The following is a 27,920-nucleotide window of genomic DNA, read 5'->3' as shown; positions in this document are numbered from 1 at the left end:
ATGTCATCTGCAAATAATGACAATTTCACTTCCTCCTTTCCAATTTGGATCCCTTTTATTTTTTCTTCCTGTCCGATTGCTGTGGCTAAGACTTCCAGTACTATGTTAAATAGGAGTGGCGAAAGTGGGCATCCTTGCCTTGTTCCTGTTCTTAAGGGAAATGGACAAGCCTTTCTTGACCAAGAATCCTAGGAAAGGCCTCAAACTCAACACAGATGGAAAATCCACATCCAAACCCTAGATCCTTGCTCAAGGAACAGAAGTCTTTTCCTGTTAACGGAGCTCGGCATCCAGAAACAAAACACCAGGACAAGCAACTTTATGGATTTTTACAGGTTTATAGTTTTAAAGAAAAGGCAAGTAGAGACCCTTTCTACACAGGGCCTCACTGTCACTTCCTACACCTCTGCTTGGTTTGCAGACAGCCCAGTCTCCTGAGAGAGGTTACTGGGAGGAGGGCCTGTAGGACCCGTGCTTTCCTGGCAGGTGACAGGATACACCTGCTCAGAGCCTACAGGACACACCGCACAGCTACTTTTACTCAGCTTGAAAGAAATAGATTACACAGGGAAGGAGTGGAGGCAAGAAAGAGGAAGAAACAATTCCATACCTGTCCATGTACTTTTTAAGAGTTCCCCTTCCAAGAACTCATGAGCATTGGAAAAGACGTGAGTGGAATTTCAGTTTCCTTAGGGCTTAGCAGGTGGATCTTGATTGCTGTTATAGATGAGCTTGCCTGGGTCCAGGTAGGGATGGACCCACAACAGAGAACTCAAGGGAGGCAGTGAGCACAGGCCATTTACTGCTCCCACCTCCTGTCCTGAGCTTCTTTAAATTCAGAAGATAATCCACTAGACAAAAAATTAGCAAGAAAACAGAGACTCTAATGAACACTAGATCAAATGGATTTAATAGATATTTACAGAGAATTACACCCCCAAAATACAGAATTCACATTCTTCTCAAGTGCACATGGGACATTCTCAAAGATAGACCACATGTTAGGACACAAACTAAGTCTCTACAAGTTCAAGAAAATTGAAATCATATAAAGCATCTTCTCATATCACAATAGCATGAAACTAGAAATCACTTGCAACAAGAACATGCAAAGACATTTGAACAAGTGGAAGCTAAATAGCATGTTATTAAACAACAAATGGGTCAATGAGGAGATAAAGGAAGAAATTTAAAACTTGGAAACCAATGAAAATGAAGACACAACAACACAAACTCTATGGGATGCAACAAAAGAAGTTCTGAGAGGGAAGTTCATAGCACTACAGGCCTACCTCAAGAAACAAGAAAAATTTCTAACAGATTATCTAACCTCACAACTTAAAGAACTAGAAAGCAAACAAAGAGAAAACCCCAGAGCAAGTAGAAGGAAGGAAATAGTAAAGATCAGAGCAGAAATAAATGACATAGAGACCAAAAACAAAAAAAACAAAAAACAATTTAAAGGATCAATGAAACAAAGAGTTGGTTTTTCAAAAATAAACAAGATTGATGGGCCCTTAGCTAGACTCACCAAGAAACAAAGAGAGAGAACCCAAATACACAAAATCAGAAATGAAAGAGGAGAAGTAACAACTGAAACCACAGAAATACGAAAGATCATTAACAACTACTATGAACAATTATATGGCAACAAATTGAACAATATAAGTGAAATGGACCAATTTCTAGAAACACATAGTTTCCCAAAACTACATTGGGAAGAGATAGAAAACTTGAACAGACCAATAACCACTAAGGAAATTGAAGATGTAATCAAGACTCTCTCAACAAACAAAAGCCCAGGCTTGGATGTCTTCATGGGGGAGTTTTACCGAACATTCAAAAAAAACTAACACCCATTCTCCTCAAATTATTTCAAAAAATTCAAGAAGAAGGAAAACTTCCAAACTCATTTTATGAGGCCAGCATAATTCTAATTCCAAAACCAGAAAAAGACACTACAAAGAAAGAAAACTACAGGCCAATATCCCTGATGAATATAGACGCCAAAATCCTGAACAAAATACTAGCAAATTGGATCCAACAATACATCAAAAATATTATTCAACATGACCAAGTGGGATTCATCCCTGGGATGCAAGGCTGGTACAATATTTGTAAATCAATGAATGTAATACACCACAAAAATAAAATGAAGAATAAAAACCACATGATCATATCAAGAGATGCTGAAAAAGCATCTGACAAAATCCAGCATCCATTTCTGATAAAAACGCTCAGCAATGTGGGACTAGAGGGATCGTATCTCAACATAATAAAGGCCATATATGAAACACCTACAGCCAACATCATACTCAGTGGGCAGAAACTAAAAGCATTTCCCTTAAGAACAGGAACAAGACAGAGATGTCCACTTTTGCCACTCTTACTTAACATTATACTGGAAGACTTAGCCACAGCCATCAGACATAAAGAGAAAATAAAAGGGATCCAAATTGAAAAGAAGGAAGTGAAACTGTCATTATTTGCAGATGACATATTATACATAGAAAACCCTAAAGAATCCATCAAAAATCGACTAGACTTAATAAATGAATTTGGCAAAGTAGCAGGATACAAAATTAATGTCAAGAAATCGACAGCATTCTTATACACCAATGATGAACTCACAGAAAGAGAAACTGATAAAACAATCCCATTTACCATCGCAGCAAAAAAAAATGAAGATACCTAGAAATAAACTTAACCAAAGATAAAGGACCTATTTGCAGAAAACTACATGTCATTGAAAAAAGAAATAGAGGAAGATATAAAAAAGTGAAAGCACATACCTTGTTCATGAATTGGAAGAATTAACATCATTCAAATGTCCATACTACCCAAAGCAATCTATAGATTCAATGCAATCCCCATCAAAATACCAATGTCATACTTCACAGAACTAGAACAAATACTTCAAAAGTTCATATGGAACCAAAGAAGACCCCAAATAGCCACAGCAACCTTGGAAAAGAAGAACAAAGCAGGTGGGATCACAATACCAGATATCAGGTTATACTACAAAGCAACTGTAATCAAAACAGCCTGCTATTGGCACAAGAACAGGCATATAGACCAGTGGAACAGAACAGAGAACCCAGAAATGAACCCAAGACATTATGCTCAATTAATATTTGACAAAGGGGGCAAGAGCATACAATGGAGTAAAGACAATCTCTTTAATAAATGGTGTTGGGAAAATTGGACAGCTACATGCATAAAAATGAAACTAGACCATCAACTTACACCATACATAAAAAATAAACTCAAAATGGATAAAAGACTTAAATGCAACTCATGAATCCATAAAAATTCTTGAAGAAAATATAGGCAACAAAATTTTGTATATCATACGCAGCAGAATTTTTACTGATGCATCACCTAAGGCAACAGAAACAAAGGAAAAAATGAGCACATGGGACTACATCAAACTAAAAAGCTTCTGCACCACAAAAGAAACAACCATCAAGATGGAAAAGCAACCCACTGTATGGGAGAGCATCACTGCCAATGATACATTAGATAAGGGTTAATTCCCAAAATTTATAGAGTGCTCATACAACTCAACGAAAAGAAGACAAAGAACCCAATTAAAAAATGGGCTGAGAAGCTGAATAGACACCTCTCTAATCAGGACATACGAATGTCCAAGAGACATGAAGAAATGCTCAACATCTCCAATCATCAGAGAGCTGCAAATTAAAACAATGAGGTATCACCTCATACCTGTCAGAATGGCCGCCATCAACAAATCATCAAACAACAAGTGTTGGCGAGGGTGTGGAGAAAAGGGGACTCTAGTACACTGCTGGTGGGAATGAAGACTGGTGCAGCCACTATGGAAAACAATATGGCGTTACCTCAAAAAATTAAAAATGGAACTGCCATTTGACCCAGTGATCCCACTGCTGGGAATATACCCTAAGAAGCCTGAAACATCAATCAGAAAGAATATGTGTATCCCCATGTTCCTAGCAGCAGTATTTACAATAGTTAAGATCTGGAAACAGCTTAAGTGTCCATCAGTAGACAAATAGATAACAAAGCAGTGGTACATATACACAATGGAGTATTATGCAGCTGTAAGAAAGAAAGATCTCTTATCCTTTGAGACGACATGGAGGGACCTGGAAAGTATTATCCTAAGCAAAATAAGCCAAGCAGAAAAAGACAAATACCACATGATCTCACTTATTTGTGGAATATAATGAACATAACAGTCTGAGGAATAGGGTAGACCCAGAGATGTGGAAGTAGGGTATGGAATGACCATCTCAGAAGAGGGGGGGATGGGGGGAGGGAAGAGATAAACCACAGAACTTACATGCATGTACGCATAACCAATAGACATGGTCACAAAGCCGGGGATGGGGTGGGGGAAATGGGGAGGTGGGTGTTAATGGGGTAAAAAAGGAGAAACATCTGTAACAAAAATAAAATTAAAAAATAAAATAAATAATAAATAAATAAATTCAGAAGACCTGGCTAATACATTGTTGGGACATATGTATAATTCATCTCTGAGAAGACCAGACCAACTTAGTGGGAGCTCTATCCTGCTCAGATTACAGAATGATTATTTGACCATCAGTCTGGCTGTAGAAAATGAACTATAGAGATTTTGCTGCTCAGACCATCTTAGGAAGCAAATGGAGGCTGGAGAGACCTCCTCTGATCCCCTGCCATCTCTGTAGGAACTGGCTGTGGATAGCTCCAGAGGCTTGGGAAGCCCTTGCGGTGAATGCCAGACCTGGTCAGAGCATCACAGAGCCCTTCAAGGAGTCAGCCAAGGAGGTCATTCTGAATGGCAGGTGTCCCATCAACCTGAGTTTCTCAGCCTTACCCCCAGCACCCAGTTCTTACCTCTGTAGATAAGATCATATTCGCTCACAGGTGTCCAGGCCACCAGCATGGATGCACTCCCTGCCTTGTGTGTCGATGAAAACCCATCAGCATCTCCACTGGGGGACGCCCCTTATTTCTCTGACTGCTGCTCAGGGGCTGTGGGATATGGCACAAAAGGAACCAAATTTAGAGTCTCTGCAACTGTCTGTGATTTGGGTCAATTCACAAGATGACTCTCATCTTCGATGGCCTCACCTGAAAAAAAAAAAAAGGAGACAATAATAAAATGCTCTATCTTGCAAGGTTTTGGTAAGCATTAAGCAAAATAACATTGATTAATGTGTTTTAGAAATTTTCAAATATTCTTAGAAAGCACTGCCTCTCCACACAGCAAAGGGGGCAGACCGTTTGCTCCAGAAGCCCAGACAGGCAGCCGCCCCAATGGCGCTGCAGGTCTGCCCCAGGAGTTCCCCAAGCCCGATTTCGTGTTGATCACAGGAAGGTTCAGAAAGAGGTAACTGCCAGTTCTGGCTGGTGTGGCTCAGTCGGTTGGGTGTCGCCTATGCTCCAAGGGGTTCCTGGTTGGATTCTGGGTCGAGGTGCACGCCCAGGTTGCAGGCTCGATCCCCGGTAGGGGGCCTGCAGGAGGTGGCTGATCACTCTCACATCGACATTTCTCTCCCTCTTCCTCTCTCTCTAAAAATCAATAAAAATATTTTTTTAAGAAAAGAATTATATCCAGTTAGGAAGAAAAAAAATGCAACACTTAGTAAGGGAACATTCAGATTGACTCAGGATATTGAAAGAAGTCTTTTTTTTTTTTTTATCCTCACCTGAGGACATTTTTGCACTTATCTTCAAGATAGAGTGGGAGGGGGGAAGAGAGAGAGAGAAACATTGATGTGAGAGAGACACACCGAGGGGTTGCCACCCACACAACCCCAACCAGGGCCAGGGACAAATTGCAACCGAGGTACATGCCCTTAGCGGGAACCGAACCCGGATCTCTCTGGTCCTCAGGCTGACGCTCTAACCGCTGAGCCAAACCGGCCAGGGCTGAAAGAAGTCTCTATGGAGGATGCAATGTGCAGACTGCACCTCGAAGGGAGACCGGGAGGTGGGCAGAAAGAGAAAGGGGAAGTCATTGAACAAATTAGGAATCATCTTTTGGGCAAATCATGATAATGTAAGTGTCGGTATTGTTTTTAGGTGCAGTATTAATTATTTTGCAGAAGTAGCTCTTTATCCTGGGGAAAGGCCATTGTATTTAAAGATGTCCAGAGATGGTGGAGAGATTGCAGAGGCCACAGAGTGGACCTCTCCCTGGATTCAGCCATCACAGGGATTTGCAGCTCTGCAGCCCTTTGGGACTGTACAGAAATGTCTGCCATGGGGCCATGGAAAATATCAGAGTAGAGTTAGAGGGGACTCATGTTTAATTAGCACCTGCCAGGTGCCAGCTGCACCGAGCTCCGCACAACTTCTGTGTTATCATTGGCATTTTACTGGTGAGGAAAGTAAAGCCTTAAAGAGAAGTTTAGAAACATCACACAGCCAGGAGTTGAACTCTTTGGAAATAAATGAGAACAAACACTTGCAGGCGCTTTTATTTTGGGGTGTGCTTTGCATTCCTCAGGTGTCCCCATGGAAGCCATTCTGAAACTCTTTGGAGAACACTTCTTTACATTCTGTAAGAAGTCGGGCTATGACAGGATGTTACGGGCACTGGGAGGAACTCTCACGGAGTTCATTGAAAACCTCGATGCCCTGCACAGTTACCTTGCGCTCTCTTACCAGGTAGGTGACCTGAGCCTGGGCTTGGTGGTCCTGAGAGGAAGCAAGTGCCTGTAGGCATTCTGGGTCATTCGAGCTGTCTCCTTGCCTCCCCTCAAAAGGGGGCCATTGCAAGGGGCCTGCAGAATCCTTGGTGCCTGGTGTCAGTGGACTGAGGAGTTTTCTTGGGAGAAGAATGGAAAATTCATACCTGCTGACCAGCTTTATAAATTAGCCATAGCAATCAAAGAAGGTCTGGAGAGGTCAGCCTTATGATGGAGGATAGCCTATTTTGATGGGGCTGGTGTGGGTTTGGAGTTAAATCTAGAAGATTGATCACAGCAGGAACAAAGGCTGGGAAACCTCCAGGTTTCAGTGGATTTGCAAAATCTCTCCTCAGGTTTCTTGGCCTGGATGGAGCTGATAAAAAGCTTCTGTGGCCAGATTCATGTATCAGAAAGAGACTTGACAGGGCCAAGAGCTGGAACCAGACACCAAGCAGCTCTGATGAACCCACTGGGTGGTTGCCCGAGGTTTCAGCAAACTAATTTCCCCATTGGGGAATGTCTTTCTGGAGTTCACACCTTGGCTTTCTTGTTTGTAGAGATTGTTGGAAATTCAAATGCTTATACTCCCTATTCTGTGTTAGAAAAGAAAAGGTCTTCGTGAAAAACAAAGTGGCATTTACACATACCATAATAACAGTTCGTTATTTTATATTAAGTAGTTTATATTTATTTTTAGGGCCTTTTATAGTTTACTAAACTCCTTTGCCATTTTTGTATTTAATGCTTATTTGCATTAAATTAAATACCTTTGAAGAATTGTCATGAAGATAAAATGGGATTATATATGCTAAAACGTCTCATGAACCCTTACAGATGTTAAATGGGAAAAGTACAATTTCCTCCAGTTTTCAGGTGGGAGATAAGAGGCTTAGAAACCTTAGCTGACCTCTCCTAGAATGAGTGGCTGGGTCCACCCTGTTGCTATCATGTGAATGACTCAAGAATAAAGAGAATGAAAAGAACCTGGCTAGGGGGCCAGATGCTGCCACTTACTGGCTGGTGATCCCAGACAAGTTATTTGCCTTCTTTGGACCTCAATTTTTTCACACATTTATTTAATAAATATGTATTCAGCACCTACTCTGTGCCAAGAACTTTCTTAGGCATTAGACATGGAGAAAAAGGAATAAATAGGAAAAAACCTTCCACCTCATAGTGATGTGTTGATTAAAAAGATAACATGTAAAAGTCCCCAGCATTGTGAACTGTCCAGAAAAAGCATTTCATTTTTAATAACTTCCTTCCTTCCCCTTTCTTTTCTCTCTGTTCAATAAGGCTAGTTTTAAAATTCAGATAATTTGCATGATAACTTCTTTTCAAATTTCTTAGCTAACGCTCTACAATTGGACTACAAAGAAATATTGTTAGACCCTTTCATAATATTTCATAATGTTTTTAATATCATATCTTTCATCTGAAAGTCTGGCTAATAGTTTATGACACAGTTCTGGAGAAGATAGGAATAGTCTTCCACTTATTCATTAAATCAAAAACATTATGGGGTATTGTTATGTTCTAGGGGTTGCTCTCGGCTTGTTACTGTCACTCTTCTGATAAGAGGGAAAGGAACTGAGGTTCTGAGGTCCCAAGTCCATTAATTCTATACCCATTTCTGCTATCTTTCCTCTGGTAGTTAGTCCTTCATATGCCGAAACCAATGCTAGAGAAGCAGCAGAATAGGACTTCTCTAGGGATAAGTGAGAACGTTTCGACTGAGCTGAAATACTTACAATGATGACTGACAGCTTCATGCTGGGCAAAATATTACGCGTTGTCTTTTCAGGCAAAAATAAAATAAGGCCATGCTCACTTTTTCTTTATGTCTGTCTCTAGTAATTTGGCAGTCCCTTAGGGCATTCATTCCTGGTTACAATTGTGCTTTTAATCTTATTATGTTTTAGTTAACTTTCACTGAGCAACAATTATGAGGCAGGTGTTGGGCTAATTTATAAACATTGAATTATGCCCGTAACCCTAAGGTTAGGTACCCTTACTTTTGCCACTACACTGATGAGAAAACTGAGGTCCAGAATGGTCAAGTAACTGTCCCAAACCCCCCATGTTGGTGGCTGAGCTGGGACCCAACTCAGGTGTGCCTGCCTACAGAGACAATGCTCTGGTTTGCTCCTCATTATTTCCCCTTTGCTCTGACTCTCCATTTTTATAAAGCCCTATTTTAATCAAGAAATAAAAGTATAATTATGTTATTTAGAGAGTTGGAGCCACTGATCAGAAGAACTGAAAGCATGACATTTGAGAAGTGTCCTGGAAGGTGGCCTAGGCTGGGAATGAGCCACGGGGGGACGTGGTCACAAGAGTGTGTTGATTTTTATTTTAGCCCTTCTATCATTTTCCCCACTACATAGGGTTGGGATATAATTTTTTGAAATAACTTAATATTCTGTCTTATATGTGCTACTTCAAATCTTTTTTGTTTCTGTCAAGATATAAACATACATACATGCAAACACATACTTTCTCTCTATATATATACTTTTGGAAAGATAAAATAAATGTTTGAAGAAAAAAAAGCACCTCACATTTTAACTAGCAACCCTCCTAACACACACCCACACCCCACCTCTCACACACACACTCCACCGTGGGGGAAGCAGAGATCTCAGAAAGAATGCTCCTTCTTAATGTCTCCTCACTCAGAGCACAGGCTGTGGGCCAGTGTGCTGAGCAAAGGACCCCCTCCCCCAGCCAGAGTCTCCACCCTCGTTTTCTGACACATCTGCCATCTAACATGACAAGTGCATACTTTGACGGCAACACTCTTCCTGGAGAATGAGGACCATGAGTGTGGATGCAAATGTACAATGTTTTCACCACCCAGGACATTATCTTTCCAGAACAAGAAATAAACTCTTCTCCACTTTCAAATTCATCTGAGCCCATGGCCTTTCTGAGTGTGAAGATATCCATGGTCACTTGGTCACAAACCGAGCATGGCCACCTTTGGAGTGTGGGGAAAAGAGCGTGGCAGGTGGAAAGGCTCAGCTGAGGGTCAACATGTTGTTCTCTCATTAATTTAGCCTTAACTTCCCTAAGCCTCAGTTTCCTCCTCTTTAAAATGAAGCTTATACCTGCATATAGACTTGGTTAGGGGGTTGGTCATAATATAAAACTCCTGACATATAGGGGCCAAAACCATGGTAGATTTCATTTTCATATGATTAGAGGGGGTTTGGAGTATTGTCCTGTGTGATGTAATGGATAAGTACTTCTATTTCACAAAGCCTTAAAAAGCACAATTGAAACATGTTTCACTGGGGAAAACATGCTGTGTCTTTCACTTAGAAGATGAACGCACCATCATTTCGTTTGGAGAGAGGAGTTGACGGGAAAATGCTTCTCCATTACTACTCTGACAGAAGAGGTCTGTGTCACATTGTGCCAGGTATGAGGACAGCTGAACGAGTCCTACAGCTATGAGGTCTCAGGAGTAAGAATGATTTTCCCCTCAAATTCTTCAGATGGCTCATGGCCGGTTGTGGGTAGGAAGTGAAAACTCCATCTCTTCCAGACTCTGCCTCTTTGCCATCTTGCCCACTACTCTCGGAGTTCTGAGTCTTTAAAATAAGTTTTCAAAGTGCCAAAAGAAGGAATAATTTTCACTTTTATTTCAATACTGAAAATTATACTGGTTTTTACATAGTTGTGATAATTCTGCCTATATTATTTTATATCAACATTTTTTTATTTAGTATTATAGAAAAATCATTTTTCAATGTTCTTATGGTCTGCAAAACCACCATCTTTCAGTGGTGTGTTGATAGTCAGTGTTGTAATTAACTAGTCCCCTATTGTTGAGATTTTAGTAACGTTGATGCTACTGTTGCTACTGTAAACAATGCTGTGATGAACATCTTCAGGCATGCTTTTACCAATTTTATATAACCCTGGGAGAGATTCCCAGAGGAACACTTAAAAAACATGATCCTGCCCTGGCCAGTTTGGCTCAGCGGTTAGAGCATCAGCCTGCAAAACAAAGAGTCTTGGGTTCAATTCCAGCCAAGGGCATGGACCTCGGTTGTGGCTTGGTCCCTGGCCCTGGTTGGGGTCATGCAGGAGGCAACTGGTCAATGTATCTCTCCCTCATCAATGTTTCTCTCTCTCTCTCCTGACTCTATCTGAAGATAAATGAAAAAAAACCCTCAGGTGAGGATTAAAAAACAAACATGATCCTTAATGCTTTTACAATGAATTTTGTTTACATTACCTCCAGAGTTTATTTATTTGTTCATTTAATAAATTAGATGCCTTCCTGAAATAAACCAACACATGAATAGATGCTGAACTAGAAGTTGGAGTGACAGGGATATATTTGGTACCCAGCCATGAATAACTTAAATCTCTGTAAAGTTCTTTTATTTTTTAATTTTACTAATCTGTCATATGCTGTCTGTCTTGAGACAGGACCTGGACTTGGTGAACTCTGGAATATCCATCAGAAGTTGTATAACTTGATTATTTTATGTGTTTTGCTGACACCACTGCCTTCTGCCATCCCTCACTAACAGCTGTTCTTCTGGGGGCTGCAGGTATCATTGAAGCGGTGGCCAAAGACTTCTTCAACATTGATGTGGCCATGGATATCCTTGACATGAAGACAGAAGCGGAGAGGACAGGGAAGAAGGAGCACGTTGTGTTTCTGATTGTGCAGAAGCCTCGCAGACAGATGAGAAGGGCAAAGCCAAATAGGTTACAGGAAGGTCAGGATATCCAGAGAGACCAAGAGGTACTGGGTTTGTGTGTCGTCAGAAAGCATAGTTGCTCCTAGTGACAGAGTCAACTGGACCTTCGAATAGTGGAGTGAAGGCAGGGTTTCTCAATCTTAGCTGTTGATATTCTGGACCAGATAATTATTTGTTGTGGTGGGTTGTCCTTTGTATTATAGGGTGTTTAGCAGCACCCATGGTCTCTACCCACTAGATGCTAGTAGCACCCTGTGCCCCAGTTGCGGCAATCAAAAATATCTCTAGACATTGCCAAATTTCCCCAGGTAGGGGTATGGGACAAAATCACTCCTGGTTGACAACTACTGGTTTAAGGTAACCTGGATGTATGTTGGGAGGTTTTCTAGGGTGTGCCTTAGCCTGGAAATTTTCACCTGTAAAAATACCAATATTAAGGGCTAGAAATTTGGACCTTGTGGCTTATTTTGCAATCTTCCTAAAATACATTGATTTTTCAAGTCCTTAGTGCTAATTTCCGCATCTGGGGCCAGTCAGGAGTCTGGAGTCAACTCATGATTCTGTGGTTGGTTGCCTCAGTTGTGATTTGTAGACTGTCTATTGTCTGTTTAGGAACCACATATATTAAGAGGCACAGCTCTCTGTCCACATAGTGTGTGCACATATGCAGGTAAGTCTGTGATTCCTGGAGCACACAGTGTCTATATCTTACGGCACTGAAAGCACACCTCAAGTCTGTTCACTGCAGAATCTCTAACCACAGGAAGAGAAGATGACCAGGTGTGATTTTCCTGCCAGCCCCCTCTTGAGGTTTTATAAAAAGTTCTTGCTGTCTTTGAGAGAGGAACAGCATGAGGATTAATAATATAAAACTCCTGGCTTACGGAGTCTTGGTAGAATTGACCTTGCAAACCCTTGCTGTTCTTGTGGCCCCAGTCACAGCAAATGGAGCTTTTGCATCTCCAGTCACATGGCCAGTCACGTGGCAGGCACGCATTCTCCTCTCTGTCATCTGCAGGTGCTCGACGCAGCTCCCCTAAGGTCGAAGGAGACATGTCTGAGTGTCTCTGTTTGTCCTGTGAAGAAATCCCACTGGGAAGTTGTGAGAAGCATAGTCACGTTTGGAAAAGGTGAGTGGGCTCTTCTCCCAACCTTGGCTCCCAGAGCACAGGGACTGGTGCACTCGAAAGGGCCAAGTCCCCAAGGAACACCATGTCACTGATTCTGCACAACTTGGGTTAGGCTGACATGGATTTTAACTTTAAAATGTCAGACTCTAAGTAGCCTTCCTTTGATCGTTTTATTTGTGCTGGGTGACATGGACACACAGTCCCCCCTGTAATCAGGGAAAGCCGCTGGAGAGAAGATGGGAGTCCGTCCCACGTGGTGACTGTGTTGAAGAGAGGGCAGGAGTACTGACATAGGATCAAGAACAGTGAATTTTCCATGGCTCCCGGGCCTTCTGGACTGGCTTGCACTTCTGCCTAGAAGTCTGGATAATAACCATGGTGCTCGATAATGCAGAGGACACTGGATCAAGAGCCAAGAGAGCAGATTTCTGGCTCTGTCCCTGGGGAGCTGTGACCTTGGACAAGGGCCTTCATTTTCCATCTGAAAAGTGGAGGCAGTAGTCTCCCTGCTGGCTAGTCCCATGATCAGCACCTAATGCCTGAGTCAGAAATAGGGCTCTGACCCACTGGGAGAAGGGAGCTCGCCGTCCTCATCAGGCCCCGTGGATCATGATGACATGCATCTGGGAGAAGGGCTACAGGCTCAAAAGGCTGCATTTTAAGTCCCTCCAGCCATGGCAAGCGACTCAAACACACAATTGACATCCTTTGTCTAGGAGATTTTCATATCAAAAAGGCTCCATTTCGAATCTCTACCCTCTGCCAAATAGGGCTGTTGGTTAAATTTTAATGTGCCACCCAAAACTGTCAGTCTCAAAAGCTCCATGGCAAATGTCCCTGACGCTGGGCCGGGCACACACACTCTCTGCTCTGTGAGCTCATTGTCTGGCTGTCACTGTTTCAATGCAGACTCTGTTTTCATGGCGAGACATACTCAATTGGCCTAGAAACTCTTCAGCGGCAGGCAGAAACTTGGCGGGGGCAGGGGCGCTACTCAACCTGGTAGCAAGTTTTCTGTTTGTTTTAATTTGAAAGAGGAATTGCCATGGCCATCTGGAGATGCGGAGGGAGCTGTGTGGAAGAGAGGGGACTGTACTTTGCCTGTGAAACATTTAAGATGTTATCCTGAGTTCCAGTCTGTGCCAGGTTGGTGGCGCGAGTTGTCTGTGAATGGGGCTCTCTCTCTCTCTCTTTTTTTACATCCAGGGCATCTCCTGAACACCTTTGTGCCGATTTATCCCGAGCAGCTCTGGATTGAAGTGAAGACATTCTGTGATGCTTTTCCTTTCCATATTGTGTTTGATGAATCAGTAAGAGGCCCTTTTTTTCTGGAGCTTGGATTGGGGATAGTCTGGGGGAACTAAGCCTGTTGTATAATCTTTATGGCTGGTAGAAACTGTCAAGTCCTTGAAGGATCCCCAGGGTTTGGGAGAACAGGTTAGCTCGGTAGGACCATTGACTGCCCTTTCATTGTGGCAGCCTCCAGACATCAGAATGCAGGGTCTTCTTGGTAAATATGGGAGGAAGCAATACCAAGAGGATTGAACTAATGAGTGCATAAGAAAGTTTACCATTAGAGAAAAAGGAAGTGATGCTTAAATTAATTATCCCAAGAGACAGGGGAACACAGTCAGTAGCAATGACAGAGGAATTCTAAATGTGACACTCACCACCATCCTTATGGCTGCCATGGAGGTGTCAATCCCACTGAACTTTACTTTCTGCATCTTGAAGGTGGGCAGGGTCTGTGCCAGCTTGCCACTGTTATGTGGGTGTTGTGAGAATGACCATTAACAGGTAATGTTTGGTCATTTTTAGTTTCCTTGGATAAAATATATGTCAACTGAATTGATTATGAACTCATTTCAAGGTCAATTAGGCAAAGTAAATTTGGTCCAAAAAATTAGTTAAAATGTTATCAGTCATTGTGATTGTCTCTGTTATTTAACACAGATATGCTGAATTATCACTTACAAGCAAACTGTAGGTTACAGATTCTATGGCATTTACTCATTTAGGATCATCTCTGATTGCAAAGAATTGCTCTGACTGAGGAAACCAAACACCCATAACAAATAACTAGGGGATTATAAAGCAGTGCACTTCGTCTTTTCCCTAATGCCATGGGGATTGATTATTATTACTATTAATATTTTAAATTCTTATCTACTTTTTAAAACCCATTTATTTTCAAGTTTGGGGTATAGAATAACAGAAAATTCAATAATATTCATTCATAAGGGTAACTTGATTTCTGTAGCCTCACAAAGTCCCCACAGTTAGTCAGGCTGAGTGTTCTTGAATAGCTGCTGCTGGCTTCGGGCATTTCATGTCAAGCACACTCACTTTGCTCCTTCCTTCTGTGTATTCCCTGGACATAGCAGCGAACGGTGTCTCCCCAGCTCCTTCACCCAGCCTGGGCATCAGGTCCAATGCTATAGAGTTTGCTAGTTTCTTGATTAATTAATTAATTCTAAACAGAGGGAGAGGGAGAGGGGGAGGGGAGGGGAGAGAGAGAGAGAGAGAGAGAGAGAGAGAGAGAGAGAGAGAGAGAATGGTCTCACACAGGGAAGCACTATTAGCCCATTTGAGAGCTTAAACTTCTTGTTAGAGATATGCTTTTGAGCATTTCAATACTATTCTTTTCTCTTTCAGAGATTAGCTGCAGATGTGATTTTTAAAATAATATTTATTACTTCCCTGGAGTTTGTTCCATTACTGGCCCTTTTCCCCCTAGTGACTCACACAGCATGGCCAGAATGCTATGCTAAGGGAAAGTTAGTGGAGCAGGTTGCTTTCCATTCCTGAGTCTCACAGCTGTCTTCTGTGCATAGCTGAGGGTCAAGCAAACAGGAGTGAATATTCAGAAGTATGTCCCAGGACTCCAAACCCAGAAGATTCAATTAGATGAGTATTTCTCCATCATTCATCCTCAAGTTACCTTCAACATTTCCAGCATCTGCAAATTTATCAACAGTCAATTTGTCCTGAAGGCACGGAGAGAAATGATGCCTAAAGCATGGAAATGTCAACCCACACTCAAACTCCGAGGTAGTGACTCACCCTTTCCCTTGCTCTCTGCTGTTTGGGAGATTGGTTAGAAAGGAAAGAAGCAACCTTCCAATTTCCTCAAAAAAAGTTGGATTAAAAAGTGGGGCAGGGACTACATTCATAACAGTTGTTTTTCTGACATGTCTATTTGGCTTGATTTGCAAACAATATATTTTATTTCCTTAACCATTTCTGGTTTAGACATAAATGGCCTCTCTCACATACATATATATGTATATACATACATATGCATATGTGTGTGTGTGTGTATCATGTGTCTATACAAAAGATAGACATTAACTTAGTAGTAATAGTACCTATCATGTGCACTCTAAAAATTTTGGTATCAGAGCTCCATCATATGCTGCCTACAAGAGACTCCCTTCTAATCAAAAGACACATACAGACTGAGAGTGAACAAATAGAAAAGAATATTCCATGCAAATTGAAGCAAAAAGAGCTGGAATAGTAATACTTATATCAGACAAAATAGACGTTAAAGTAAATGTGAAATTGCTGGATCCTGTGGTATTCTATTTTCAGTTTATTGAGGAATTGCCATACTATTTTCCTCACCTGAGGACCTGTTTTTATTAATTTGAGAGAGAGAGAGTTTTATAGTTTTGCCTCTTACATTTAGGCCTTTGATCTATTTTTAGTTCATTTTTTAATATGGAGTGAGAGGGCACACATTTCAATCTGTCTTTTTATTAGATTGATGATTAGGTGTTATAGATATAAATGGTAGCGATATACTGGGGGGAAATGATGTATTTTAGGAAGCTCAGTGAATTTTAGAGTGGGGTGATGGGAGATGTGGCTGGCAAGAGGAGGACTTGAGCTCTATTGCGTCATTGGGAACATTTATAAGTGTCTACCATGTCCAGATTTGGGGTTTAGAATGATTACTCTGGAGGCATGTGAAGGGTGAACCAGAGAGTAGAGAAAATGGAGTCTTGAAGACCAGGTGGAGGATGCTACTGGAGAGCAGGTGAGAAGCTTTAAAGAACTGAGTGCCGCCCTGGCTGGTTTGGCTCAGCGGTTAGAGCGTCGGCCTGCGGTCCAGAGAGACCTGGGTTTGGTTCCCGCTAAGGGTGCGTACCTCGGTTGCAGTTTGTCCCTGGCCCTGGTTGGTCGTGCGAGTGGCAGCCACTTGATATGTCCCTTTCACATCGATGTTTCTCTCTTCCTCTCTCTCTATCTGAACAAAAAATGGAAAAATGTCCTCGGGTGAGGATACAAAAAAAAAGAACTGAGTGCCCCCAGGCAGTGGCACAGAACTGGTGATTAGGGAACAGATTCACAAGATAATTAAAGCAGAAATTGGTGACCAAATGTAGGAGTTGAAAAAGAGTATTTAGGACATTTATTAAATTTCTTGCTTGGGTAACTGGGTGATGAAGGTGATTAACTGAGAAAATACATGATGTAAACTCCTTGAGTACAGAGTCTTTTAACAGTTTGAGTCACTACTATATCCTTCCTGGCTCATAGTAGGGGCTAAGTACATATGTTATGAAAGAATAAATAAAGAAAGAGAAGATTGGCAGAAGGAAGAAAATGTGAGTTCAGTGACATCTATGTATATAAATACTTAATAGGTAATTTAAAAATCACTGTTGATGAGCGTGTAAATTGTCACAATCTCTTGAGAAGGCAATTTGATGATGTGCATCAAAGTCTCAAAAATGAGCATATTTCACTATAAACAACTATATGCCAACAAATTGGACAACCTGGGTGAGATGAAACAATTCCTAGAAGCACATTCTTCAAAACGTAATCAGGAATAATCAGAAAACCTGAATAGACCAATAACAACTATTGAAAATAACAACTATTGAAGCAGCAATTTAAAAAACAAACAAACAAAAAAACTCCCAGCAAACAAAAGCCCTGGACTGAATGGTATCACAGGGGAGTTTTACCAAACATTGAAAAAAAACTAACACCTATCCTCCTCAAACTATTCCAAAAAGTTCAAGAGAAAGGAAGATTTCCAAGCTCTTATTACGAGGCCAGCATTATCCTAGTTCCAAAACCAGGTAAAGACACTACACAGAAAGAAAATTATAGACCAATGGCCCTGATGAATATAGATGATAAAATCCTCAAAAAATCTTAACAAATCAGATCCAGCAATATATGAAAAAGATCATACATTATGCCCAAATGGGAATTTATTCCAGGGATGCAAGGTTGGTACAATATTTGAAAATCAATAAATATGACAAACCATAAAAACAAGATGAAAGATAAAAACCATATGATCATATCAATAGATGCTGAAAAAGCATTTGACAAAATCCAGCACCCATTTCTGATAAAAACTCTCAGCAAAGTGGGAATAGAGGGATCATACCTCAATATAATAAGGCCATATATATTACAAGCTTACAGCTAACAACACACTCAATGGACAAAAACAAAAAGTGTTTTCCTTAAGATCAAGAACAAGACAGGGATGTCCACTTTCACTACTCTTATTCAACACAGTACTCAAAGTCCTAGCCACAGCAATCAGACAAGAAGAAGAAAAAAAAGGCATCCAAATTGAAAAGGAGGAAGTAAAAACTGTCATTATTTTCAGATGACATGATATTGTTTGTACATAGAAAACCCTAAAGACTCCACCAAAAAGCTACTAAATTTAATAAATGAATTTGGCAAAGTAGCTGGATACAAAATTAACATCCAGAAGTTGATGGCATTTTTATATATCAATAATAAATGCTCAGAAAGAGAAACTAAAAACAGAATCCCATTAACTGTTGCAACAAAAAGAAATAAGATACCTAGGAATAAACTTAACCCAGGTAAAAGACCTGTACTTGGAAAACCATAGGGCATTGAAAAAAGAAACAGAGGAAGATACAAACAAGTGGAAGCATATACTGAGTACATGGATTGGAATAATTAACATAATTGAAATGTACATATTACCTAAAGCAATCTATAGATCTAATGCAATCCCTATTAAAATACCAATGGCATATTTCACAGATCTAGAACATATTCCAAAAATGTATATGGAAGAAAAAAGACCCCAAATAGCTGCAGGAATCTTGAGAAAGAAGAACAAAGTTAGAGGGATCACAATACCAGATATCAAAGCGTACTACAAAGAAACTGTAATCAAAACAGCTTGGTACTGGCACAAGAACAGGCATATAGATCAATGGGACAGAATAGAGCCCCCAGAAATCAACCCATGCCATTATGGTCAATAAATATTTGACAAAGGAGGCAAGAGCATACAATGGAGTAAAGACAATCTTTTCAATAAATGGTGTTGAGCCCTAGCTGGTGTACCTAAATGGTTAGAGCACTGCCCCATGCACCAGAGTGTGGCTAGTTCTCACGTAGCAATATTTTTGCTGATATATACCCCAGGGCAAGGGAAACAAAGAAAAAAAACAAAAACAAAAAAAACCAAATGGGACTACATCAATCTAAAAAGCTTTTGCACAGCAAAAGAAACCATCAATAAAATAAAAAGGAACCTACTGAGTGGGAGAACATATTCGCCAATGATACATCTGATAAGGGGTTAATATCCAAAATATATAAAGAACTTATACAACTCAACATCAGCAAGACAAACAATCCAATTTAAAAATGGGCAAAGGACCTAACTAGACACTTTTCCAAAGAGGACACACTGATGACCAACAGACATTAAAAAAAAAAAAAAAAAAGTCCAATGTCACTAATCATCAGAGAGAGATGAAAATTAAAACTACAATGAGCCCTGGCTGTGTGGCTCAGTTGGTTGAGCAACATCTTATGCACCAAAGGGTCACTGGTTCAATTTCTGGTCAGGGTGCATGCCCAGGTTGTGGGCTCAATCCCCAGTGTGGGGTGTGTAGGAGGCAGCCGATTGATGTTACTCTCTCACATCGATGTTTTTCTTCTTCTCCCTTCGTCTCTCTCTAAAATTAATAAAAATATATTAGAAAACTACAATGAGGTATCACCTCACACCTACCAGAATGGCTACCATCAATAAATCAACAAACAAGTGCTAGTGAGGATGTGGAGAAAAGGGAACCCTAGTACATTGCTGGTGGGAATGCAGACTGATGTAGCTTTTGTGGAAAACAGCATGGAGTTTCCTCAAAAAATTAAAAGTGGAACTACTGTTTGACCTAGCAATCCCACGTCTGGGAATATATCCTAATGGTCCCAAAATACCAATCAGAAAGAATATATGCACTCCTATGTTCATAGAAGCATTATTTACAATAGCCCAAGAGCCCATCAGTAGATAAGTGGATAAAAAAGCTGTGGTACATTTACACAATGGAATACTAGGCAGATGTAAAAAAAGAAGGATCTCTTACCCTTTGAGACAGCATGGATGGACCTGGAGATTATATGCTAAGTGAAATAAGCCAGTCAGAGAAAGTTAAATATCATATGATCTCAATTATATGTGGAATCTAATGAACAAAATAAACTGATGAACAAAATAGGTCCAGAGGCATGGATGCCTGGAACAGACCGACAGATCTCAGAGAGGAAGGGGTTGGGGGGGGGGGGGCTGGAAGAAATTAACCAGAGAACATATATGCATATATGCATAGCCCATGGACATAGACAATAATGTGGTCTATGTCCATAGGCTGTGACCTGGAGTATGGCCTAGAGTAGGGCAGGGGCTGGGTGGAGAAGGGAAAAAGGGGGCAAAATGGGGGACATCTGTTCTATTATCAACAATAAAAAAATCAATTTATTAATGTTAAAAGTTCATCTTATTGATCTTATTAGTTTATATGTGAATCAAGCAAAAATTTTTTTTTAATCCTCACCTGAGGACTTTTTTTTTTTTTTTTGCATTTACCTTTAGATAGAGCAGGAGGGAGAGAGAGGGGAAGAAAGAGAAAGTAATGTCTATGTGAGAGAGACACATTGACTGGCTGCCACCCCCACGACCCAACCATGGCCAGGGACAAACTGCAACTGAGGTACATACCCTTATCAGGAACCGAACCTGGGACTCTCTGGACTGCAGGCCAACGCTCTAACCACTTAGTCAAACTGGCCAGGGCCAAATCAAGCAAACTTAACATTTTGTGTTAAGGAAACATTTGCAACTTTATGAAGTAAATGTCATTTAACATTTTCAACAACAACAAAAAAAAGAGAGCGAGAGAGAGAGCATATTCTTTGTTTCAGTAATTTCTTGTCTAAAAATATATCCTTTAACACAATAGCCATAATTATACACAATGAGTTACTTTAAGCTTGCTCTTTGCAAGGTTGTTTATAGATCAATAAATGAGATGAAATACAATCAATTCTAGAGTATCGCTTAAATAAAATGTAGTGTAACAAATGTAGACAGCAAAAATATGGTGCATATTTAATGATATGGAAAAATATCTATTATATATTTTAAATGAAAAATTGAGATTACAAAAAGAAGATGCCAGATAACCCATTTTTGGGTAATAAAAACATATACTGCAACATATTAACAGTAATGATCTATGTGGTGAAATTAGGAGTAATTTTTATTATTTTCTTCCACTTTTTTCATTTTCTGCAATGAATGTATACCACTTTCATAATGAAACAACAAGCATATCTGTTTGTGAAGAAATGTGCATCCTGAGTCGGGGAAGCAAGGGCTCCTCTGGAAACAGGCTCATTGCCAGTGTGGTGCAGGGCACAGCTGTGGGCCGTAAAGGAGACGCCCACACAGAACCCGGGGACGCCGACCGTTAAGCAAGGAACAACAGCAAGCCTGAGGGACTGAAGGGAAGCAGTAGGGGACTCTCGGGGAGAAAGAGTGTTGGGGAAGTCCCTGGGAGTGAGATTTCAGGGAGGAGGGCTTGCTCAGCACCATCACACAGCACATTGGCTGAGCAAGGAAAAGACTGACACACTTGGGTCACAGCAGGTGTCTGGAGGCCATGGAGGGACGGGAGATGAATAAGCGAAGACAGAAAACAGAGATGACTTTCACAAAGTTTGGCTGAAAGGGGAGTTGTGAGACCGTGCAGTGGCTAGGAAGATACATTGTGTGGTGATGGTCTGGTGAGCCGGGCCATCTCTTGTTGGTGACTTTATCCTTGTCACATTTCTCTCTGTGATGGGAAGGCCAGATGATCTGGATGGAGTCCATGCAGTGCATGATATACCTGTGCTCCCCGAAGCTCCGGAGCCTGCAAGAGCTGGAGGAGTGTCAGATGCACCTTTCTGACCTCGCCCCCCATGACACCACCAGGGATCTCATCCTGCTGAACCAGCAGCGACTGGCTGAGATGGAGCTGTCCACCCAGTTGGAGAGGAAGAAGGAGGAGCTGCGGGTCCTCTCTAAACACTTGGCCATAGAAAAGAAGAAAACGGAGACCTTGCTTTATGCGATGCTGCCTGAACATGTGGCCAACCAGCTGAAGGAGGGCAGAAAGGTGGCTGCAGGTAAGGCAGTCCCTTCCTGTCACAGGACCTGTGAGCGCGAGGCAGTGTGCCTTAGTGCTTAAGGGCATAAGATATGAAACCAGGCCGATCTGGGTTTGAATTCCGGTTCCATCACTTGTGAGCAGTGTGGTCTTGGGCTAATTAGTTAAGCTACATATCGTCAGTTTTCTTCTGTCTACATTGAGAATAATAAAAATAATACAGGAGTGAAATAGGGATTAAATAAAAGTTCCTGTCAGCCACACCAACTATATATGTTTGCTAAGAATTTAAAGCTGTATCCTAGGACTGGCCTCTTCACTCAGTGGCCATGAATAGAGTTTTTCACTTTGACTGGGAATAATATACCTACACATTAAAGCATGGGGTGCCTCTCAGCACCACTCTGGGCAGCAAGCGATTTCTGGAAGGAAGGATGCGTGTATACTCTGAACTCACTTTCCACTTTTAATTGGCCTGCCATCATTCACCACCCTTGCCAGGGCTACTTACTCAGTATCGGGTGCTGTCCAGGTCCTGGAAACCCAAAGGAGTCCACAGTTTTGTGGGTTTGAGAGATGTACGTACACAGAATAAATTAATGGGGGGTAGGAGTGGGGATGGCCCCAGAAAAGGACACTGGCATCCATTAAGGAGCAGTTACTGTGCCAGAATGCGTTCGACATTTTCTGATTGCTGTTTCCTTAATTTTCTGAACATTTCTGAGGAAGGTGTTAGTCCTCCATACTGTGCAGCTGAGCACATTTACATTCACTCTGCTTATAAGCAGAACAAAAAGGTTTTCGAAATAAAAATCCGTGCTCTTTCCACCACATAAGGCACTGTGGAAACACAGATGACAGGGAAATTAAGAATAAATAGAAGTCAGAAGAGAAAGAGATGGGCAGGGTAGGGTTGAGAGGGCTTATACAAAGTGTGTGGCACTTGAGTTGGGCCATGAAGCTGAATATTAGAAAAAAGGTGGGGGTGCATTTGGCGAGTGTGAGAGTGCAGGAGGAAAGGTAAGGTCATATAAAAATAACTACTGTAGGTATTTTCCGTAGAAAACAGGACGTGGCAAAGTGGTGCCCGCGAGGCTGGGCAGATAGAACAGGGATGAATCTGGATCACCACAGGAAAGGAAACCGTCTTATATTTTGGATGTGGGAATTCAGTGAAGTTGGTTTTCTTATAATGGAAGTGACATGACTGGCTTTGTAAATATGATTTTGGTTACAGTGCAGTGAACACATGCGAGGCAAGCATCTTGCCAAGCCCATCAGCGTGCAGCTCAGTGATGGCAAAGGCTTGACTTAGGGCAGCATGAGCAGGAATCAGCAGGATTTCATGACTGTTAAGATGGGGAAAGCAAGAGATGACCATGAGGGTTACAGTGGGATCTTTATCCTAAGACACAGAAAGAATAGGCCCGAGGGCAGCAAAGTGAAGCCAGTTGCAGAGCTGGAGAGTGTGCAATGTCTCTGGGACGCTCCATGCAATGAGGCCAGCAGGTCGTTGGGACCGCTCAATGGAGTTCGAGGACAGAGCTGCAAATCTGGGAGTCACTCCAGGGTGGGTGGTAGTTAATAATAGACCCTCTGAATGTTGGATAAAGTCATCTAGGAGACATGAGGTGAAAAGAGAAGACAGTTGGGTATTGAACCTGAGGGGACACCTATTATGTGAAAAGGGGGAAAACAAAACAGTGAAATACATAAAACAAGGAGATGAGAAAAGTAGAAAGAATATAGAGAGAATGGTAGGCCAGAAGCCAAAGGGAAGAGAATGGGAGATTATTACCGTAGGTATAAATAATACAAAAGGTATTCAGCTCTGTTCAAAGAGATATCCATTTAGTCATTCAACAGATAGTTCTCAAGCATCTACTGTGTGCCAGGCCCTGCTCTAGGTGCTGGAGATACAGCAGAGTTCAAAACAGTCTCTCATCTCACAAAGCTTACATTCCAATGGGGAGATAGGCAATAACCTAATAAACAATCTTATATAAAATGTCATCATCAGATGGGGTGGAGGGCAGCATTCAGACTAAGAGGACAAAGATCTAGGAACTGTTATTTTAGATGGGGTGGGCAGGACAGTTCTCACTGAGGTCATTACATCTGAAGTGGTGAGACAGAGCCCTGTGGCATTTGAGAAAGGAGTGTCAGGCAGATGCAAGGGCCCAAGCAGGAGGCACTTCCTGTGCTGGAGAGACTCCAGGAAGACCATGTGGTCGGGCTGGAGTGAGCCCACAGGAGAGTGTAGACACATGAGGTCAGAGAGGTGGTGGGACAGAGTGAGTCTCTTTTTAGGCCATGGTAAGGATTTTGTGTTTTAATGTAAGTGCGATGGAAGTTGTGGAAGATCTGAGGCAGAGGAAGGAGGGATCTGACTGAAACAGGTCATCTGACTTAAACTTTATGGAATCAGCAAGCGTGGAGAAAAGGGTGGAAGTGGCCAGAGGAGTTGAGCACATATTGAGGATGTGAGAGGGACACACCGACTGGCTGTCTCCCTTATGACCCTGACCAGGGCTGGGGACCGAATCGCAACCAAGGTACATGTCCTTGGCCAGAATCGAACCAGCGACTCTTTGGTCTGTGGGCCAGTGCTCTCACCGCTGAGCCAAACCAGCCAGGGCATGACTCTGGGTCTCATTTCATTCAGGCTCTGCCTTGGCCCACCTGCCAGGGGCTTCTTTTAAGTCAGTGCCCACCAAACCCATTTCTGATATCCCACAGCAGTGGGCACATCTTATTGAGTACCTGTTTACTCTTCTGTCTCCCTCTCTAGACAGGCAGCTCCTTAAAAGCAGGGTCTGTGTCTGCGTCATGTTCCATGATTTTCCCAGCATGATGACTAGCTCATAGCAGGCACTCACTAGGCATCCGTTGGCTGGATGGTGAGTGGTCAGGGGCTTCTGGCTCCTTTCCTCAAGACATAATCAGGTTTGGTTCCCAAGGGACACTTGAATTCAAAATTCATGGAATTATTATTCTATATGCTTGGCTATTACTACTAACTGGTTTCTGTTGCAGGAGAATTTAAAACCTGCACAATCCTTTTTAGCGATGTGGTGACGTTTACTAACATCTGTGCTGCCTGCGAACCTATCCAAATAGTGAACATGCTGAACTCAATGTACTCCAAGTTTGACAGATTAACCAGTGTCCATGACGTCTACAAAGTAAGTGTTTGTGTCCTGTGGGCGTATGTCACAGTACTGTTAGGCTGGCAGGTACTCGGCTGCAGGCCGTTCTCGTCACTGGTCTGCGTCTGGTGGGTGTGGATGAGAGCAGGATGAGGAGGAAGAGCTCAAAGGAAATTAAAGGTATTTCAGAAATTTTCGTTTCCTAGTAATCCCTCTAATACCCAATACTAAGATGCTTTTGAGGGCACACTGTTTTCCTAGAGAGGAGTTCTCCTACTCCTTAAATTCAGCAGCAAATGTAATCCAAATAATACATATCAAATACATAGCACCACGCACCTACCCCAGGAGCTTCAGCTGCTCAGGGATCTGTTTCCACCAGAAGCAGAAAGGCCTTTTGACCCGCTTGGTTGTTTTCTCGGTCATTTTTCTTCTCATCTCCTTCTTCACACTCTTCATACCCCTAGCAAACAATCACTACCTTTTAACAAACTATAGAAATGATCCCTGAAAATATATTCTTAATCACCGCCTTTTATATGGTCCTTCCATCAGCGTGTGAAAAATGACACAAATATCCAGTGATCTGTTTGGTGCATCTATGAAAAACCTCTGAATACCCTCTTTTCCCTCACAGGTGGAAACAATAGGTGATGCTTATATGGTGGTCGGGGGTGTGCCTGTGCCTGTTGGGAACCATGCTCAGAGAGTGGCTAATTTTGCCTTGGGGATGAGAATTTCTGCAAAAGAAGTGATGAATCCTGTCACTGGAGAGCCCATTCAGGTAGAGAGCAACTGAGTACTTTGCATAATACCAAGTTCTCACAAAAAAAAGAGAATTCTGTTTACCAGTCTGCTTAGATGATTCCTGGGTATGTTACAGTAATTCAAACGAATGATTTCTCCCAGCTCTTCTTTTCTCTTGCATATGTTACTAAGTATCAGAGATATTAGTCAGGATATTATTGTTCCAACTTTTCTCAAATTTCAGAAGGGACTTGGAGCTCAATATTTTCACGTGATTCACTGAAAGTTTCTTGTCCATAATTTAGAATGGTGCTGAGCATGTCTCCTCGTTTGCTTTGTAGGGTCTATCCATCTTTGAAGCCAGCTCATTTATAATTCCTACTTTTTTGTTCACACATTTCAACAAGTGGTCAGGTTTACTAAATAGCCAACTTTTCCTGCTTAGAAAAATTGTGCATCCAACTTGCTGTCTGACAGGTTCATAACTCAGGCTGAGTGCACCCACCTCCAGCCAGCAGCTGGGCACCATGATGCCAGGCAAGATTCAACAGCTTCCGCCCACCACGTGGCCAGTAGCTGGGCAGCTGCTCTTCTTTCTCACAGGAAGCTACTCCTGTGGCTTGTTCACTCTATAAAAGTTGGACAGCTTGGGAGATAAAAAGTAGGTGTCTCTTTCTGTCTGTCAGCAAACCCTACTGCCCCGAGATGGCTTAGAACAGTGTCTCTGCCTTTTAAAATTTAGTAACTTCCTAGTCCAATCAGTCAGATCTTCAAACAGCCACCTAAAAATAAAGCCACTTATAGGATGAAAGATGAGTTTTCCAATTAAAACCCCTATGCAGGAGAGTCTGAAAGTGTGTTCTACTCACCCTCACCACAGTCACTTCAAAGCTGAGAAATGCTGCCGATCCTGATCACTATGTCCACTGTAGACTCTGGGTAAGACTGGCTTTAGGTGAGAACAGCATGTCCACAATTCTTGGCCTGTTGTACACACACAGATATATCTGTTAAATAAAACCTCCAATGTAGGAAATAAAATCAATATGGGAGGGAATGAGGGAGTAGAGATAAGTGATATGTGTTTCAGTTAAAGGACTAATGGTTATCATGGAAAAAATAATTGAAAATATACTGCTGTGTTGAGGGGTCGGAGGAGAAGGAAAGAGGCTTAGCAACAGATATATAAATAATGCTACAACCGTAAGAATGAAATTAAACCATGAATTCCTGGAAACTCTCATGGTGGATTTACCAAGAAGAAAACAGGAAAAGATGTTATCAATTCTAAGATAAGCATAGGAGCATCATGAAATATCCACCAGAAACAGCCTGTCATGTGGGTTTATTTAAGGAAGGGGGGGAGGGCTAGAAACAGTTTCTCTCTTAAGATAATTGTACTGATTTTTTTTTTATCCCACAAGATAATAAAACAGCCAATTTTATTCAAATTCTCCAAAACGTATACTCACTAGGCTGTTTGTAAAATGCATGTCACCCTTTAGATGATGGTTTTATTATTTCAATTCTCCTTAATAGTTTTTGGTTGTTTGGGGGAGAGGGGAGGTTCTTTTCTTTATAGTTCTTTAGTAGAAGTCAGTCTTGAGCTGCCCAGTTAGGAGGCTGTGACCTGCTATTCTGATTTTCTTCTCAATATTCATGGCCAACATCTGGCTTCTAAATGAAAGGCTTTTGGCTTTTCAATCACTGGCTGATAGGGTGAGACTGCATTGTTACCACAACCACATGACTAATTCAGAGTCAGTCTTGGCATCCAGTCTTGCATTTCTAATCAGATTTACAATCTGCCTTTCAGTTTCTTCTGGTCTCCTGTTCGGTTTCTCTTGTGCTGCGTTTCTGCAGTTTCAGAAGTAGTGCTCTTTGAGAGCTTCTATTACTTAATCCACGTGGCTTTTAATATGCATTTACAGAGGTTGTACGATGCATGGAACAGTAGTGGTGGGTGCTTTGAAGGATTTAGAGAATATATGACAGGCTCCTTTTGCTAGAGGAATTTACAATCATATTTCAGGAGAAAATCTACCATGAA

At 41.6% G+C, this 27,920-nt stretch overlaps 1 protein-coding gene and 1 long non-coding RNA gene across 3 annotated transcripts in view; one reads left to right on the top strand and one right to left on the bottom strand.

The window, feature by feature from the left end:
• Positions 1-27,920, top strand: part of LOC118622989 (guanylate cyclase soluble subunit beta-2-like) — an 80,212-nt gene that overhangs the window by 31,944 nt on the left and 20,348 nt on the right. For both annotated transcript variants that reach the window (XM_036250557.1, XM_036250558.1), the window contains exons 5-13: positions 6,482-6,642; positions 9,990-10,089; positions 11,234-11,430; positions 12,405-12,516; positions 13,723-13,826; positions 15,351-15,567; positions 21,673-21,993; positions 25,011-25,159; positions 25,761-25,907. In XM_036250557.1, the coding sequence (XP_036106450.1) occupies positions 6,482-6,642; positions 9,990-10,089; positions 11,234-11,430; positions 12,405-12,516; positions 13,723-13,826; positions 15,351-15,567; positions 21,673-21,993; positions 25,011-25,159; positions 25,761-25,907 (1,508 nt within the window). The remainder of the gene's footprint in view (positions 1-6,481; positions 6,643-9,989; positions 10,090-11,233; positions 11,431-12,404; positions 12,517-13,722; positions 13,827-15,350; positions 15,568-21,672; positions 21,994-25,010; positions 25,160-25,760; positions 25,908-27,920) is intronic.
• Positions 616-26,851, bottom strand: LOC118622990. The gene is made up of 4 exons (XR_004958169.1): positions 26,740-26,851; positions 25,467-25,586; positions 4,864-5,100; positions 616-851 (listed from the first exon to the last, which is right to left on the bottom strand). It is a non-coding gene; the product is annotated as an uncharacterized LOC118622990 (long non-coding RNA).

The sequence above is a fragment of the Molossus molossus genome, unplaced genomic scaffold (genome assembly GCF_014108415.1).
Source record: "Molossus molossus isolate mMolMol1 unplaced genomic scaffold, mMolMol1.p scaffold_m16_p_9, whole genome shotgun sequence".
NCBI lineage: Eukaryota > Metazoa > Chordata > Mammalia > Chiroptera > Molossidae > Molossus > Molossus molossus.
The sequence above is the reverse complement of the archived record's forward strand: the minus strand, read 5'-3'. Positions and strand labels throughout refer to the sequence as shown.